Raw genomic sequence first — 16,106 nt, 5'->3', positions numbered from 1 at the left:
TTGGTTTTCTCTGCTTTGCTGAGTCCCCCAGACTGGAATGAAGGGGCTGCAGGGTGGGATGGGAAGGGAGAGGCTGCAGAGAATGATTTCAGGACTGTCCTGCCTCAATCCCTGCAGCACTTTGAGCACAGGGAATGTTCTTTGGGTGGGATTTGTAACTCAGTTTAATTTCTGCTCACAGGAACGTGAAGGAACCTCAATGTACATTCAGTTCATTGCAGGAGCTGCATCTCCTGAAGTCTGGGGTTGTCTCTGGTTGTCACCTGCCCTGACCACAGCATGGAAATACAACGTGGGTATTAAAAAATATTATAATTTTACATTCTAATTTGTGTATTTATGTAATTATTTATGTGCTATATTATATATAGTGTATCTAATTTATAGTATAATTATAATTTTCTAATATAACAGAATGAAATACTCCCATCCAAGCAGCAAATCCTCTGGATACTTGTGATGTCCATGGCTCTGAAGGCCTCAGATATCTTTGCTTATTCCAATTAATTCCATTTTAAACCACACTAATAATAAAAAGACACTTTTACATGAACATTCACACACAGAAAATACTCCAAAAAAGAGCCACTTTCCACTCCAAAGAAAACTAGAGAAGAGATTTAAATTATCTGCCTAAAGAAGAGAAGAACCTTTATCATCTCCAGCAGAAGAAACCACAACAGAATTACTTTAAGCAGAGGATGAAATTTCACTATGGAAAAGCTGAAACAATTTGAATTGTAAAATAATTTGGTGTGCAGGTGCCTTGTCCCCTAATGGAGCTGCCCACAAAGAGAAACTCCAAATGCAAATAGTTTCAAATCCAAATGCAAATAATTTGCTTCAAGAATAAAAAAAGGTATTTTTGATGAAGCACCAATTCCTTGAAATGTTGAGGGTTTTTTCTGGCTCTCTGAGGAGCATCAGCAGAAATCTCTATTTTATTCCCTTAGAAGAAACAAACCCCAAGCTACATCCAATTTTTGGCCACAGACTTCATAAGGATTGTTTAAATCACATTTTTCTGCTAAAAGGAAGCTCTTCACAGCTTTCATTATTTCACTATTACCCTGAACCTCTGAGGCAGGTGGGAAGTTTAGTCCCAGTTTTGTAAGGAGGGAAAAAATCAAAGTATTCCCTTGTTTCAGGGTGGCAAATCAAATCCTGAACTACAGCTCCTTAATTACAGCTCTCAGGAAACCAACAGGAGGAGAGGAGGGCACAGCTCAAGCTCTGCCAGGGGAGGTTTGGGTTGGAGATCAGAAAGAAATTCTTTCCAGAGAGAGTGCTCAGGCTTTGGAATGTTCTGCCCAGAGAGGGGGTGGATTCTCCATCCCTGGAGGTGTTTAAGGTGACACTGGATGTGACACTGAGTGATCCCAGTGGGGTTGGATCAAGGGTTGGACTTGATGATCTTGGAGCCTCTTCCAACCCAACTGATTCTAGGAAATCATTCCATGGGTGGATTCTCTCCTGATTTCTCTGCCCACTTCAAGGTGACCTTTAAGGTCCTTTTCCAACCCACATCATTCCATGGGTGGATTCTCTCCTGATTTCTCTGCCCACTTCAAGGGGACCTTTAAGGTTCTTTTCCAACCCCAGACAACCAACAGTAGGACAAGAGGGCACAGCTCAAGCTCTGTCAGGAGAGGTTTGGGTTGGAGATCAGAAAGAAATTCTTTACAAAGACAGTAATCAGGTATTGGAATGTTCTGCCCAGAGAGGGGGTGGATTCTCCATCCCTGGAGGTGTTTAAGGTGAGACTGGACCTGGCACTGAGAATCCACCACGTCTTGATCCAACCCCACTGGGATCACCAGCCCAGGGCACGGAGTGCCCTGGGCTGGTGATCACAGTAGGGTTGAATCAAGAGTTGGCCTTGATGATCTCAGAGGTCTCTTCCAACCCAACAGATTCTCTGATTTTCTGATTCTCAGAGCAGTGAAGCAGCTGCAGGAGGAAGGGCAGCCCAGGGAGGGGCAGCACTCACCGAGTCGTAGAGGGAGCCGCTGATGTCGGCGCCGTAGATCGGGGACACAAAGGTCAAGTTCTTCCAGTACTTGCGCTCCAGGTCCTCAAAGTCCTGGTGCCGAGGGGTGCAGTACCTGGGGGGGGAGAGCAGGAGGATGGGGGGGCACCCAGGGGTGGGGGAGACCCTGAAGGGCAACCAGGGGTGGGCACCCAGGGGTGGGAGGGTCCTGAGGGGCACCCAGGGCAGGAGAGCAGGATGGGGGGTCCTGGGGGGCATCCACGGCTGGGCACCCAGGGCAGGAGAAAACCCTGAGGGGCACCCAGAGGTGGGAGAGGTGCAGTACCTGGGGGGGGAGAGCAGGAGGATGGGGGGGCTGGGGGGCACCCAGGGGTGGGGTGGACCCTGAGGGGCACCCAGGCGTGGGGGAGACCCTGAGGGGCACCCAGGGTAGGAGAGCAGGATGGGGGGTCCTGGGGGGCATCCAGAGCTCGGCACCCAGGGCAGGAGAAAACCCTGAGGGGCACCCAGAGGTGGGAGGGGTGCAGTACCTGGGGGAGGGAGAGCAGCTGGAGGATGCTGAGGGGTACCCAGGGGTGGGCACCCAGGGCAGGAGAGCAGGATGAGGGGTACCCAGGGCTGGGAGGGTCCTGAGGGGCATCCAGGGCAGGAGCGACCATGAGGGGCACCCAGAGCAGGAGAGCAGGATGGGGTGTCCTGGGGGGCACCCAGGGCTGGGCACCCAGGGGTAGGGGAGACCCTGAGGGGCACCCAGAGGTGGGAGGGGTGCAGTACCTGGGGGAGGGAGAGCAGCTGGGGGATGCTGAGGGGTACCCAGGGGTGGGCACCCAGGGCAGGAGAGCAGGATGAGGGGTACCCAGGGCTGGGAGGGTCCTGAGGGGCACCCAGGGCAGGAGAGCAGGATAGGGCGTCCTGGGGGGCACCCAGGGCAGGAAGGGGTGCAATACCTGCAGGGCAGGAGACCAGGCTGGGGCATACTGAGGGTAACCAGGAGGGTCCTGAGGGGCACCTGGGGTGGGCACCCAGGGCTGGGGGGGTTCTGAGGGGCACCCAGGGCAGGAGAGCAGGATGGGGGGGGGGGGGTCTGAGGGGCACCCAGCAGACACAGAGCCCTGAGGAGCAGCAGGGATGGCAGAGCAGCCCCCACTCAGGAGCTACTGAAGGTGCAGTTCGTTTTTAATTCATATAATTGACTGCATTTTAAACCTTTCTACGAAACTTCTGCCTTGGAAGCAGCAGGACCCCAATCCAAGGAAATGGGGGAGGAAGTGGTTTCACAGGCAGCTGAAGGCAGGTGAAACACTCTGGTATGAGGAAAGCCTCAAAGCTGATTGTCATGGAATGGTTTGGGTTAGAAGGACCTTAAAGTGCACCCAGTCCCACTCACAGCCATGGGCTGGGACACCTTCCAGTCCAAGCCATGATTTTCAGAAAGATCCTCAGGCAAATACTGACCTTGAGAAATTCTCCTACACCAACCCCCAGCAAAAGATCTGAGACACACCAAGAGCCACCAAGTTACAGACCTGAGGCTCTGGGTGCAAGTGTCCAAGAGGGAACAGTTTCCTCCCAAATACTTCCAATTTAACAAGGCTGCATTTGCTTCCCAGCTTGTCTCTGGGAAGGAAAGTTTTCCCTGGAACTCCCACCCCAATCCCAGCCCCGACACCGACGCACTTCTCGCTGTTGGCCAAGCGCCGGTACTCGCCCACCGTCATGGGCTTCTTCTGGATGTTGTACTGGGTGAAGAGCCCTGACTGCCCCGTGACCACCTGCTGGATGGGGGCTGGGATCACCATGTCATCGATGTCATCGTAGGTCCTTCGGGGCTTCCACTCCTTGGGAGGAATCACCTGCAGTTGGGGGGAAAGAGGACAATGACTCCGGTGACTCCTGATGTTCCCAACGGGCTCACAGGGAAGGGCTGTGGGAGGGGAAGGGCAGGCAGGGCAGGGAGTTCCCTCAGTGCTGCAGGTGCTCAAGGAACAGGACACTGCTCTGCACCTGGGACAGGCTGGCACAGCTGGCAGGGGGCACAGCCCACCCAGACCAGTCCCAGGGAATGGTTTCTCCAGGGAAGGATCAGCTCGACTTCCCTTACAAGGCTCTGACCTGCAGTGACAACAGAGACACAAAACTAACCTGAAATGCTCAGATTAATCCTACAAGGAAAGCAATTTCTTTACAACATCTGGAATTCACCAACAACCTTTATTAAAATAATCTCCCATGCAGACTCCTGGCAGGTAATTGCTTGTACACTTGAGTGGACAAGGCAACATTTCATGGGAGCTCTCCATCAATAGCCAGCTCTCATTAGAACTGTAATAAACCCAGTAACTGACCTATGTTTTAGCAGAAATAAGAATTATTTCATGCCTATCAGCTTTATTTCTCCTCTGTGCTTTATTAAGTCCTGCTAAATACCACACCTAACAGCTCTTTGTCAGAACAAACGATCCCATCAGCCCGTGGTGACAAGGCCACAGAAATACTTTCTAACCACTTAGTCCTGGGGTTTTCCAAGCAGTTTTATGTCAAGGCATCTTTGGGGGTCCCTTCCCACTGAGGGTGTTCCAGGATTCTCCAGAAATCCTGTTCCATTGTGGCTCTCTCTGTATTTGGAGGTGACAAATTAAGCCCCAACTCCTTAAACAAAGAGGGACAAGGGAAGGAGAAGGACCAAAGAGAACCACGGGGAGCATGTCCAGGACTCTTGGACAACGTTCTCAGGGATGGGGGGGATGGTTGGGGTGTCCTGGGCAGTGCCAGGGGTTGAGCTGATGATCCCTGAGGGTCCCTTTCAGCTCAGGGTGTTCCATGACCCTACAAAACTCCTCGGCCTTTCTTCCCTCCATGACCAACATGGAGATTCCAAGGACAACCTCCCAAAACACTCCGAGAAATCAAAGTGTTTCTGAGTGGCAGAACTTCCCACCCCCCTGGGCAGGGCAGGGCAGGGCAGGGCAGGGCAGGGCACCAGTGCCCCCTGGGCTGGCACACTCACCTTGGTCAGCCCTGTGTGGGCAGGCAGTGCCAGGCAGTGGCCCCCACACCCACACCCACCTTGGCTAGCCCTGCAGGCAGTGCCCCCTTGGCACAGCCCCACTCACCTTGGCCAGCCCCACCTGGTGGGCACTATGTGCAGGCCAGTGCCCCCTGGCACACTGTGGCACACTCACCTTGGCCAGCCCACCCCATGGGCACCCTGCACAGGGCAGTGCCCCCTGGCACACTCACCTTGGCCAGCCCTGCCCCGTGGGCACCCTGTGCAGGGCAGTGCCCCCTGGCACACTGTGGCACACTCACCTTGGCCAGCCCACCCCATGGGCACCCTGTGCAGGGCAGTGCCCCCAGCCCCACTCACCTTGGCCAGCCCTGCCCGGTGGGCACCCTGCGCAGGGCAGTGCCCCCTGGCACACTGTGGCACACTCACCTTGGCCAGCCCTGCCCGGTGGGCACCCTGCGCAGGGCAGTGCCCCCTGGCACACTGTGGCACACTCACCTTGGCCAGCCCTGCCCCGTGGGCACCCTGCACAGGGCAGTGCCCCCTGGCACACTGTGGCACACTCACCTTGGCCAGCCCTGCCCGGTGGGCACCCTGTGCAGGGCAGTGCCCCCTGGCACACTCACCTTGGCCAGCCCTGCCCGGTGGGCACCCTGCACAGGGCAGTGCTCCCTGGCACACTGTGGCACACTCACCTTGGCCAGCCCTGCCCGGTGGGCACCCTGCACAGGGCAGTGCTCCCTGGCACACTGTGGCACACTCACCTTGGCCAGCCCTGCCCGGTGGGCACCCTGCACAGGGCAGTGCCCCCCTGGCACACTGTGGCACACTCACCTTGGCCAGCCCTGCCCCGTGGGCACCCTGCACAGGGCAGTGCCCCCTGGCACACTCACCTTGGCCAGCCCTGCCCGGTGGGCACCCTGCACAGGGCAGTGCTCCCTGGCACACTGTGGCACACTCACCTTGGCCAGCCCTGCCCGGTGGGCACCCTGCACAGGGCAGTGCTCCCTGGCACACTGTGGCACACTCACCTTGGCCAGCCCTGCCCCGTGGGCACCCTGTACAGGGCAGTGCCCCCTGGCACACTGTGGCACACTCACCTTGGCCAGCCCTGCCCGGTGGGCACCCTGGGCCTCCATGTGCGCGATGAAGCGGCCGAAGTCGCGGAACTCCTCGGGGCTGGGCCGGAAGGTGAGGATCTTGCAGCCCGGGTTCTGTGGGCTGGGGGGGCTCTCCGACCCCATGGTGCCAGAGCAGGCCTGGGGGCACAGGGAGAGAGGGCACAGACACACACACTGGTTAGAAACGTGGGCATTGCCCACTGCCCTCAATGAGCTGCCAGAACAGCTGGGGGGTCACATTTCCCCTTCTGCTCCCCCAGGAGGGCATTGCAAGGACTGTCCTTTAACAGGTGCATGAGGAGCTCCGGACCAACATCCCCTCCTGAACATCCAGGACCACCCAGGACTCTGGAAATGGCCCAACACAGCCCAAGGACCTGCCAGGTGCCCACTCAGAGCACAGACTGTGTCCCATCAGGATGGGGGGCACAAACACCCTCCCAGCACCTGCAGCATCTCTCAATGTGCAGGACTTGCCAGCCACAACTTTTCCATAAAAAATCCTCCATCCTTTCCTGGTTCTGTTGCTTTCCCCAACATTTGGGGTTTTTCATGTGCAAGACAACATTAAAAATTAGGGTGTTTTTTTTTTTTAAATGTAGCTTCATTTCCCCAAAACTTGGGGGCTTTTCATGTGCAAGAGAACACTAAAAATTATAAAATTAGGTGTTTTTTTTTTTAATTGCAGCTTCATTTCCCCAAAACTTGGGGCTTTTCATGTGCCAGACAACATTAAAAGTTATAAAATTAGGTTGGTTTTTTTTAACTGTTGCTTCCTTTCCCCAAAACTTGGGGCTTTTCATGTGCAAGACAACATTAAAAATTATAAAATTAGGGTGGTGTTTTTTTTAAATGCAGCTTTGTTATATTTTGTATTTGCAATTAGATAAGACAAAGCATCAGAGAACTCTTGAAAGAAATACTGAGGCACAAGCTCAAAACATCTTTCAGCAAGAAAAGGCCAAATTGCTCAATTTAATTCACAATTTCAAGGGGACCAAAAAAACACCCAAAAATTCAGGATGGAATCACAGTTTTTAAAATGGGCTTTTTTAAGGTCACGCTGGAAATTTGGAAGGGAAATAAAATGTTTAAAAGGCATTTCAGTTGCAAATATAAGTGAAAATATTGTGCCTGTCAGAGGCAGCTGCAGAACAGCCAATGCCCCAAAGCCTCAGGAGGTGGCAGTGCCAGGCTGGGAAGGAAGGAAAGGGCAGCAACACTGTCAAATGGGACTGAAATCCAAGGAAAACACGTGTCTGGATTTATCCAACCAGCCCAGCAGTATTCCAGATGCCACTGGAAATACCCCCTGTGCCAGGGAAAGCAAAACCAAACAGGGAGAATAAAACAAAACCAAACAGGGAGAATAAAATCCAAGTTACAATTCCCAGCAAAGCCCCTGACTGATCTGTTTTAATCAGTGAGGGTGGCATTGAGGTCCCTCCAGAGGCAACAGGTGCCCTGCCCTTCTGGAAGGAAGGGCAGAATTTGGGCACATGCCACCCCCACCCAGGGCACCACCGTGAGTGGGGAGAACAGTTCCCATTTCAGAGGCAAAGGAACATTTTGGACTTGAAATTTGAGAAACTGGAAAGCCTTTTATGTAAATTTGTTTCAAAACAGTGACCTGCAAGTCTTAAGCTCTTCCCCAAAGAGTCTTGAAGGGAATTTTCTGCCTGGAATTGCAGCCTCCTCCAGGCAGGAAAACTCTTCCCAAGGCCCCTTCCAGAAAATATCCAGCTTTAAAGCCCAATATTGCACAATATCCCAGAGCAAAAGCAACTGAGGGAAAAGGCACCATTTCACCCCCTCAGCCCAACAGACCCTCCCAAGAGCTGCATTTCCAGCAGAAAACCAGAACCAGCCCTTTAGGAAAGGCCTCCAGCTCAGGGGGGCCCTGCCCAGGAGATCCCCAGGCCATGGATCCATCCCACAGAAACAGGAATTCCAAAGGGAAACAGCATCTCCCAACCCTGAATGAACCACAGGGGTTGGGCATCCATGTGCCAATCCCCAAAAAACTTTGTCCACCAGGAAAACAGGGCTGAGGACTCAAGGAAGAAGAGAAGTGGCTGTTGGAGAAGTGGGGAATGGAGAGACACCATTCCCAAACTTCCATCCCAACACAATCTCACAGGGAGCACTGGAGCTGTTTTTGTTCTGGGTCTGAAGTGGCAGCAGGGCAGGGCCAGGCTGGCAGCAGGCACAGGACAGGCTGGCCCTGCAGGAGGAGCTGCCAAGGGGCAGAGCTGAGTCCTGAGGAGCAGCTTTGCCAACCCATCTGCTCCAGGAGCCCCTCCAGGAGCTGCAGCTTCACTCCCACCCAGGGGGAAACAGCCAGAGCCAGGTCTGAGCCCATCCCTTCCTCAATTCCCCAACAATTCCAACTTTTATCCAGTGAACTGGGAGCAAAGAATCAACACATTCTGCATTTGGGAGGTAAAAACTACCTCAGGCAAAGCTTAATTAATTAATTAAAGGGTCTTTCCCCCCAGCACAAGCAGCATCACCCAGAACTCTGCAATTCTGTAGAGAAAGCCCAAGATTTTCCATGTGTAATCCCATCTAAAGGACATTTGAACATCTATCCCAGATAATGCACATTCATCTAATTAAACTAATTAAGGTATTACCAAAAAAATGGCCAGGGAGCTCCTGGGAGGGAGAATCAGTACAAGTGTTTCAGGGAGACACATCCAAAGCTGCCTCCTGTGTGACCTTCCCCAGCAGCACCAGGAGCTGGGAACAGGCCCTGGGAAAGAGGTTTCTGTGCCAGGCACTGCCCACTGGCAGCACTGCTGTGTTTGGGACTAACAGTGGCAGCACTTGCTGTGACCCCTGGTGGCACCCAGGGCACCTCCTGGTGGCACCCAAGGCACCTCCTGGTGGCACCCAGGGCAGGGGCTGCTGCCCAGGGGCATCTTCAGGAATGGCCTCGAAGGGGCAGTGCCACCACAGGCTCCTCAGCACCACAGAGGGGGCTCTCCCAAAGGCTCTCCCAGCACAGAGGGTGGCACTGGGGTGGGCACAGAGGGTGGCACAGATATCACACCCTGCTGAAGGGAACAGAAGCCCAGCCACCAAAATTTCCCAGAAAAAGCAAAGCTCTGGGCACAGATTGCAGGGAGAGGAACTGTCCCAGCAGTGCCCCTGGGATGGTGCCCGAGCTCCTGCCCGTGGCCATTTGTTCCTCTCCTGTGCCAAACAGGATGATCTGTGGTGCCATCACCCAGAATTTGGGGTGATTTCTGGTGCCATCACCCAGAATTTGGGGTGATTTCTGGTGCCATCACCCAGAATTTGGGGTGATTTCTGGTGCCATCACCCAGAATTTGGGATGATTGTTGGTGCCATCACCCAGAATTTGGGATGATTTCTGGTGCCAACACCCAGAATTTGGGGTGACTTCTGGTGCCATCACCCAGAATTTGGGGTGATTTCTGGTGCCATTACCCAGAATTTGGGATGATTTCTGGTGCCAACACCCAGAATTTGGGGTGATTTGTGGTGCCATCACCCAGAATTTGGGGTGATTTGTGGTGCCACCCCACAGAATTCCCCAGCAGTGACTCTGCCTCCAGGGCTGGGCTTTAGGACAAGGCTGGGGCTGCACGGGCAGCACTTGGAGGACAAGGGGGCAAAGCACCAGCCCCAAGCACAGCCCCAAAGCCAAACACCTGCCACAGCTGTGGGGAAAGCCTGGGACACTGGGCTGGGACACTGGGACACTGGGCTGGGACACTGGGACACTGGGACACTGGGACACTGGGCTGGGACACTGGGCTGGGACACTGGGCTGAGGGTTGGGACACTGGGCTGGGACACTGGGCTGGGACACTGGGACACTGGGCTGGGACACTGGGTGGGACACTAGGCTGGGACACTGGGCTGGGACACTGGGACACTGGGCTGAGGGCTGGGACACTGGGCTGGGACACTGGGCTGGGACACTGGGTGGGACACTGGGTGGGACACTGGGCTGGGACACTGGGCTGGGACACTGGGCTGAGGGTTGGGACACTGGGCTGGGACACTGGGCTGAGGGCTGGGACACTGGGCTGAGGGTTGGGACACTGGGACACTGAGCTGAGGGTTGGGACACTGGGCTGAGGGTTGGGACACTGGGACACTGAGCTGAGGGTTGGGACACTGGGCTGAGGGTTGGGACACTGGGCTGGGACACTGGGCTGGGACACTGGGCTGGGACACTGGGCTGAGGGCTGGGACACTGGGCTGGGACACTGGGCTGAGGGTTGGGACACTGGGCTGAGGGTTGGGACACTGGGCTGGGACACTGGGCTGGGACACTGAGCTGAGGGTTGGGACACTGAGCTGGGGGTTGGGACACTGAGCTGAGGGTTGGGACACTGAGCTGGGGGTTGGGACACTGGGCTGGGGGTTGGGACACTGGGCTGAGGGTTGGGACACTGGGCTGAGGGTTGGGACACTGAGCTGGGGGTTGGGACACTGGGCTGGGGGTTGGGACACTGGGCTGAGGGTTGGGACACTGAGCTGAGGGTTGGGACACTGGGCTCAGGGTTGGGACACTGGGCTCAGGGTCCTGCTGCTCTCAGGGAAGGGCCCTTTTCTCACAACCTGAACCCACAAACCCTCAATCCAATCAATGCAAACAAACACCCCAGGCCATGGAACAACCACTGGAACTGCTGGAAAAACTCAAATGTTTCACTGAGCAGCCGAGATAAACTCAGACTAAAAGCCCAGAAATCAGTTCCCAGCCCACCCCTGAGGCTCAGGCTGTACCCAGAGCCTGGGCTGTGCAGGACACAGGTTGTCTCTGCTGCCTCTCATTGTCTCCACTGTGTTTGCTGCAAGGCTTCAGGAGAATTACAAAAATAAATTTAAAAATTAACTTTAAAGAAGGTATTTAATGTGAGCTGAGCCTGCCCAGCAGCTCTGCTGTGCCCTGGAGCTTCCACAGAAAACTCCCTTGGGTTCCCTTTGCAGGAATATCAGGAATATGACCCCACCATTCCCAACTGGGAGTGAGAGGAGAGACCCAGACCTGGAGCAAACCAGGATAAAAAAGTACCTCTTTTTTTACATATTCCTGTGAAATCTGAACAGGATTTCCCAGTTGTAACCACAACACCCTGACCCAAAACACAGCCCTGCAACCCTTCAAACAAACCCCTGAAAATGGAGGAACCAGAGCCCACCATTCCTATGGGAAAGAATATCAGGAACCTCAACTCCTGCACTGCTTTGACCAGAAAGTCAATTCCTGTATCAGATTAATCCCTCAATAAGGACTAATTCCCAGTTTTCCTTCAACAAACCTCCCAGAGGCACCTTGGTCAGTCAGATTCTCACACCACAGACCCATCAGACCATCTGATCTCTGCCAGCTCAGTTTTCCCCAGGTCCCTCTGGAAGCTGCAGCTCCCCAACCCTGACATGGCCAAAGCTGTGCCCTTGTTGTGCCAACAGAGAGCCCAGAACAAACCTGGGCAGCTTCACTTCTCACCTACACCAAAAAACCCACCCAAACCCTCCCCACTGCTCTGAAGTGCCTCAAACACTAAAGGAGCATCAGAAAAGCTCAGGAAACACTCAAGTTTCTTCTATTGCAGCTGGACATGCCAGGAGAAAACAAAGGTACAGAACTCGGGACAAATAAATGCAAAATAAACCCTCTCCCAGCTGCCAGACTGGTCTGCCCAACTCACATCACATTTCTCATGACCTTTTATATGGAAACTGTTCAAAGTTTTCAGGAATTGTCTGTGGGTTTGGTGACCTCAAACACCTGGAGCCTGCAGAGCTGGGAACACTCACTGAGTTAAAGCCTCAGCTGGCAAAGGGCAGAGCTGAAGGGAAACTGTCCCAGCACTTGGCACCACAGCTCAGGGCAGCAGGGAAGTGCTTCCCAAACTGCATTTTCCATGGTCAAACACCCAGAATTACCCAGAGGAAATGGGTGGGACTGTCCCTGACAGTCCACTTTGCTGTGAACCTCTCACCAAAAGCAGCTGAAACCTCCACTGGGGTATGGGCTGAGAAATGTTCATCCTAAAGCCAGGCCTGAATGCCAGAGCTGGGCACTCTGGGCTGTCACCCACGTGTTCTGAGAAAACTAACTCTTTCCTTTCTTTCCTTTCCTTCCCTCCTTTCTTTTTCTTTTCTTTCTTTCTTTTTCCTTTTCTTTCTTTCCTTCTTTTTCTTTCTTTCCTTCTTTCTTTCTTTTTTCTCTCTTTCCTTTTCTTTCCTTCCTTTCTTTTCTTTCCTTCCCTCTTCCTTTCCTTTCCTTTCTTCTTCCTTTCTTCTTCCTTCCCTTTCTTCTTCCTTCCCTTTCCTTTCCTTTCCTTTCCTTTCCTTTCCTTTCCTTTCCTTTCCTTTCCTTTCCTTTCCTTTCCTTTCCTTTCCTCTTCCTTCCCTTTCCTCTTCCTTCCCTTTCCTCTTCCTTCCCTTTCTTCTTCCTTTCCTTCCCTTTCTTCTTCCTTTCCTTCCCTTTCCTTCCCTTTCCTTCCCTTTCCTTCCCTTCCCTTCCCTTCCCTTCCCTTCCCTTCCCTTCCCTTCCCTTCCCTTCCCTTTCAGTTTAGTCCAGTGGGACCAAACTATATAAACACAAAGAAATATTTATATTCTGGTCCCACTGGACCAGTTAAGGGAATTATTTTTTCCCAAGGAATGGAAAAAGGGGCACCCTTTGCCTGAGCCTGGACAGGATTTTCCTGTCAGATGTTCCAGGAGTGTCTCAGCTCTGGAACAGGGAATCACTCCCACCCACCTACACCTGCTGTGCCTGGGAGGAACTCCCACCACCTCTGGGAGCAGAACAGCCTCAACTCCTCCCCTCCTCCTTCCCTCAGCCACCAGAGCACTCCCTGCACCTGCCCAACCTCCTCCTCTTGCTGCAGAGAACCCCCAAAATCAGGAACTTGCTGGCAAAGAGCAACTGCCCCTGAGTCCCCCAACAGTCACTTCATGGAATTGCTGAAGGAACTGTAGGGTTTAAATGTCAGGCTTGAGATTTCCCTGATTCTGTGAATTTTAATAAAACAGGAAAAGGAAACAGCTGAGAAAGAAGCCCAAGTTCCTAAGAAAGAAGTGACGTTGTGGGTGAAACTGAGAGGAAATGCTGTTGGGTTTGGGATGAACAGAGAGCCTTAAAGTTAACTCTTTTTGGTTAAAGGAAACATCACTTTGGAAGGGTCAGGCTTGATGTGTCCCAGCCCTCCCCTGGCCCAGCACAAGCACAGCTGAGTGGCAGAGGCAGAGGGCAGAGCAGCAGCACAGCCCAGCAGTGCCACCCACCCAGCAGCTGTGCTGGGGCACAGCACTCAGGGAACACACAGAAACCCAGAATTATTGTCATTCCTTAATGCAAAGGGGCCCAGAACAGCCTTTCTGCAGCACCCCTGGACCCTCAGCAGCTGCAGGACCAGGAGCCCAAGGAAAGTCAAATTTCACCTCTGGATGAACCACAGAACTCTGAGCTGGGAGGGCCCCCAAGGACCACCCAGTCCAACCCTGGCCCTGCACAGACACCTGGAATATCCTGAGCTGGGAGGGCCCCCAAGGACCATCAGTCCAACCCTGGCCCTGCACAGACACCTGGAATATCCTGAGCTGGGAGGGCCCCCAAGGACCACCCAGTCCAACCCTGGCCCTGCACAGACACCTGGAATATCCTGAGCTGGGAGGGACTCCCAAGGACCATCCAGTCCAACCCCTGGCCCTGCACAGACACCTGGAATATCCTGAGCTGGGAGGGACTCCCAAGGACCATCAGTCCCACCCCTGGCCATGCACAGACACCTGGAATATCCTGAGCTGGGAGGGACTCCCAAGGACCACCCAGTCCAACCCTGGCCCTGCACAGACACCTGGAATATCCTGAGCTGGGAGGGACTCCCAAGGACCATCAGTCCCACCCCTGGCCATGCACAGACACCCCAACAATCCCACCCTGTCCCTCAGAGCATCATCCAAACCCTCCTGGAGCTCTGGCAGCCTCGGGGCTGTGCCCACTGCCCTGGGCAGCCTGGTCAGTGCCCACCACCCTCTGGGGCAGAGCCTTTCCCTGAGATCCATCCCAAGCCCCTGGCACAGCTCCAGCCCCTCCCTGGGCCTGTCCCTGCTCACACAGAGCAGAGATGGAGCTGCAGCCCCCGAGGAGTGGCCCCCCAGCCCCTGCTCCAGCTGAGCCAGCCAAGCACCCTCAGCCCGGCCTGGCTTCCCAAAGAGCCTCCCCCTCCCTCCCCTCCCCTTCCCTTCCATCCATCCATCCATCCCATCCCATCCCGTCCTGTCCCGTCCAGTCCCGTCCCACCCACCGGAGCTGTCACACCCCGGGGACTCTCCGGGGGCTCCGGTCACACCGACATGTAAATGGTGCAAAACAAGGGACACAGCCCTGGTGTGGCCCCGGGCTGGGGCAGCCCCAGAGCAGGGAAAGAGAGACCCCCGAGCCAGAGCCAGAGCCAGGGCCCAAACCAGTGCCAGAGCCGGACCCAGCGCCAGCCCCAACCCCAGTGCCAGACTCAGAGACAGCCCCAGCCCCAGCCCCAGCCCCACAGCCCCAGCCCCAGTGCCAGACTCAGCCCCAACCCCAGTGCCAGCCCCAACCCCAGCGCCAGACTCAGAGACAGCCCCAGCCCCACAGCCCCAGCCCCAGTCCCAGTCCCAGCTCCAGTCCCAGCCCCACAGCCCCAGCCCCACAGTCCCAGCCCCAGCCCCAGCCCCAGCCCCAGTGCCAGACTCAGCCCCAGCCCCAGCCCCAGTCCCAGTCCCAGCTCCAGTCCCAGTCCCAGCCCCAGCCCCAGCCCCAGCCCCAGTGCCAGACTCAGCCCCAGCCCCAGCCCCAGCCCCACAGCCCCAGCCCCAGTCCCAGTCCCAGCTCCAGTCCCAGTCCCAGCCCCAGCCCCAGCCCCAGCCCCAGTGCCAGACTCAGCCCCAGCCCCAGCCCCAGCCCCACAGCCCCAGTCCCAGCCCCAGCCCCGCGGCCCGGCCCTGTCCCGGTTTGCCCAGCACGGCCCCGGCGCACCGAGCCGGGATCGGATCGGATCGGATCGGCCGCACAGAGCCCGGACCGGGGGGAAAGGGAGCCCCGAGCGGGGACACGGGGCACGGGCAGGGGGGACACGGGGCAGGGGGCACGGGGGGCACGGGGGTCCCACCGGCACAGGGCGGCGGGGCCGGGGGCGCGGGGCCCGTCCTGGGCAGGGCCGCGGAGCTCGGAGACAGCGGGGCCGGGCCGAGAGGGGCGGCGGGGGCGGCACCGGGGTGGGTACCGGGGGTGGGTGCCCGGGGTGGCTACCGGGGTGGGTGCCCGGCGTGGGTGCCCGGGGTGGGTACCGGGGGTGGGTACCGGGGGTGGGTGCCCGGGGTGGGTACCGGGGTGGGTACCGGGGTGGGTGCCCGGGGTGGGTACCGGGGTGGGTACCGGGGTGGGTGCCCGGGGTGGGTACCGGGGGTGGGTACCGGGGTGGGTGCCCGGGGTGGGTGCCCGGGGTGGGTGCCCGGGGTGGGTACCGGGGGTGGGTACCGGGGGTGGGTGCCCGGGGTGGGTACCGGGGTGGGTGCCCGGGGTGGGTACCGGGGTGGGTGCCGGTGTGTGCCCCGTTAGTGCCCGGTGTGTGCCGGTGTGTTCACAGTGTATTCCCGGTATGTTCCTGGTGTGTTGCCAGTGTATTCCCCGTATTCCCGGTATGTTCCCGGTACGTTCCCGCTGTGTCCCGGTGTGTCCCGGTGTATCCCGGTGTATCCCAGTATGTTCCCGCTGTCTCCCCGCTGTGTCCCGGTGTGTGCCGGTGTGTGCCGGTGTGTTCCAGCCATCTCCCCGCTGTGTCCGGGTGTGTGTCCCGCTGTCTCCCCGCAGTGTCCCGCCGTGTTCCCGCCGTGTCCCGGTGTGTTCCGGGGGTCGCGGCCCGGCCGTACCTGCCCGCGGTCCCTGCGGGGGGCGCAGCGGAAGGGGGGGGGGGCCCGGCAGGGAGCGCAGCGCCCGCGGCCTGCGCCTGGC

At 56.4% G+C, this 16,106-nt stretch overlaps 1 protein-coding gene across 4 annotated transcripts in view; it reads right to left on the bottom strand.

Moving 5' to 3' along the window:
• KDM4B (lysine demethylase 4B) overlaps nucleotides 1-16,106 on the bottom strand; it is a 76,331-nt gene extending 60,225 nt beyond the window's left edge. For 2 of the 4 annotated variants that reach the window (XM_071577892.1, XM_071577893.1), the window contains exons 1-4: nucleotides 16,025-16,106; nucleotides 6,098-6,256; nucleotides 3,668-3,843; nucleotides 1,991-2,105 (exon numbers count right to left, since the gene is read on the bottom strand). In XM_071577892.1, the coding sequence (XP_071433993.1) occupies nucleotides 1,991-2,105; nucleotides 3,668-3,843; nucleotides 6,098-6,241 (435 nt within the window). In that variant the 5' untranslated portion in view covers nucleotides 6,242-6,256; nucleotides 16,025-16,106. Of the gene's footprint in view, nucleotides 1-1,990; nucleotides 2,106-3,667; nucleotides 3,844-5,230; nucleotides 5,242-5,357; nucleotides 5,378-6,097; nucleotides 6,257-16,024 lie in introns of those variants that run through there. The other 2 variants (XM_071577894.1, XM_071577895.1) reach the window with 2 other exon arrangements.

Source organism: Pithys albifrons, chromosome 27, assembly GCF_047495875.1.
Source record: "Pithys albifrons albifrons isolate INPA30051 chromosome 27, PitAlb_v1, whole genome shotgun sequence".
Lineage (NCBI taxonomy): Eukaryota > Metazoa > Chordata > Aves > Passeriformes > Thamnophilidae > Pithys > Pithys albifrons.
Note: the sequence above shows the minus strand (reverse complement) of the source record. Positions and strands in the feature narration are given on the sequence as shown.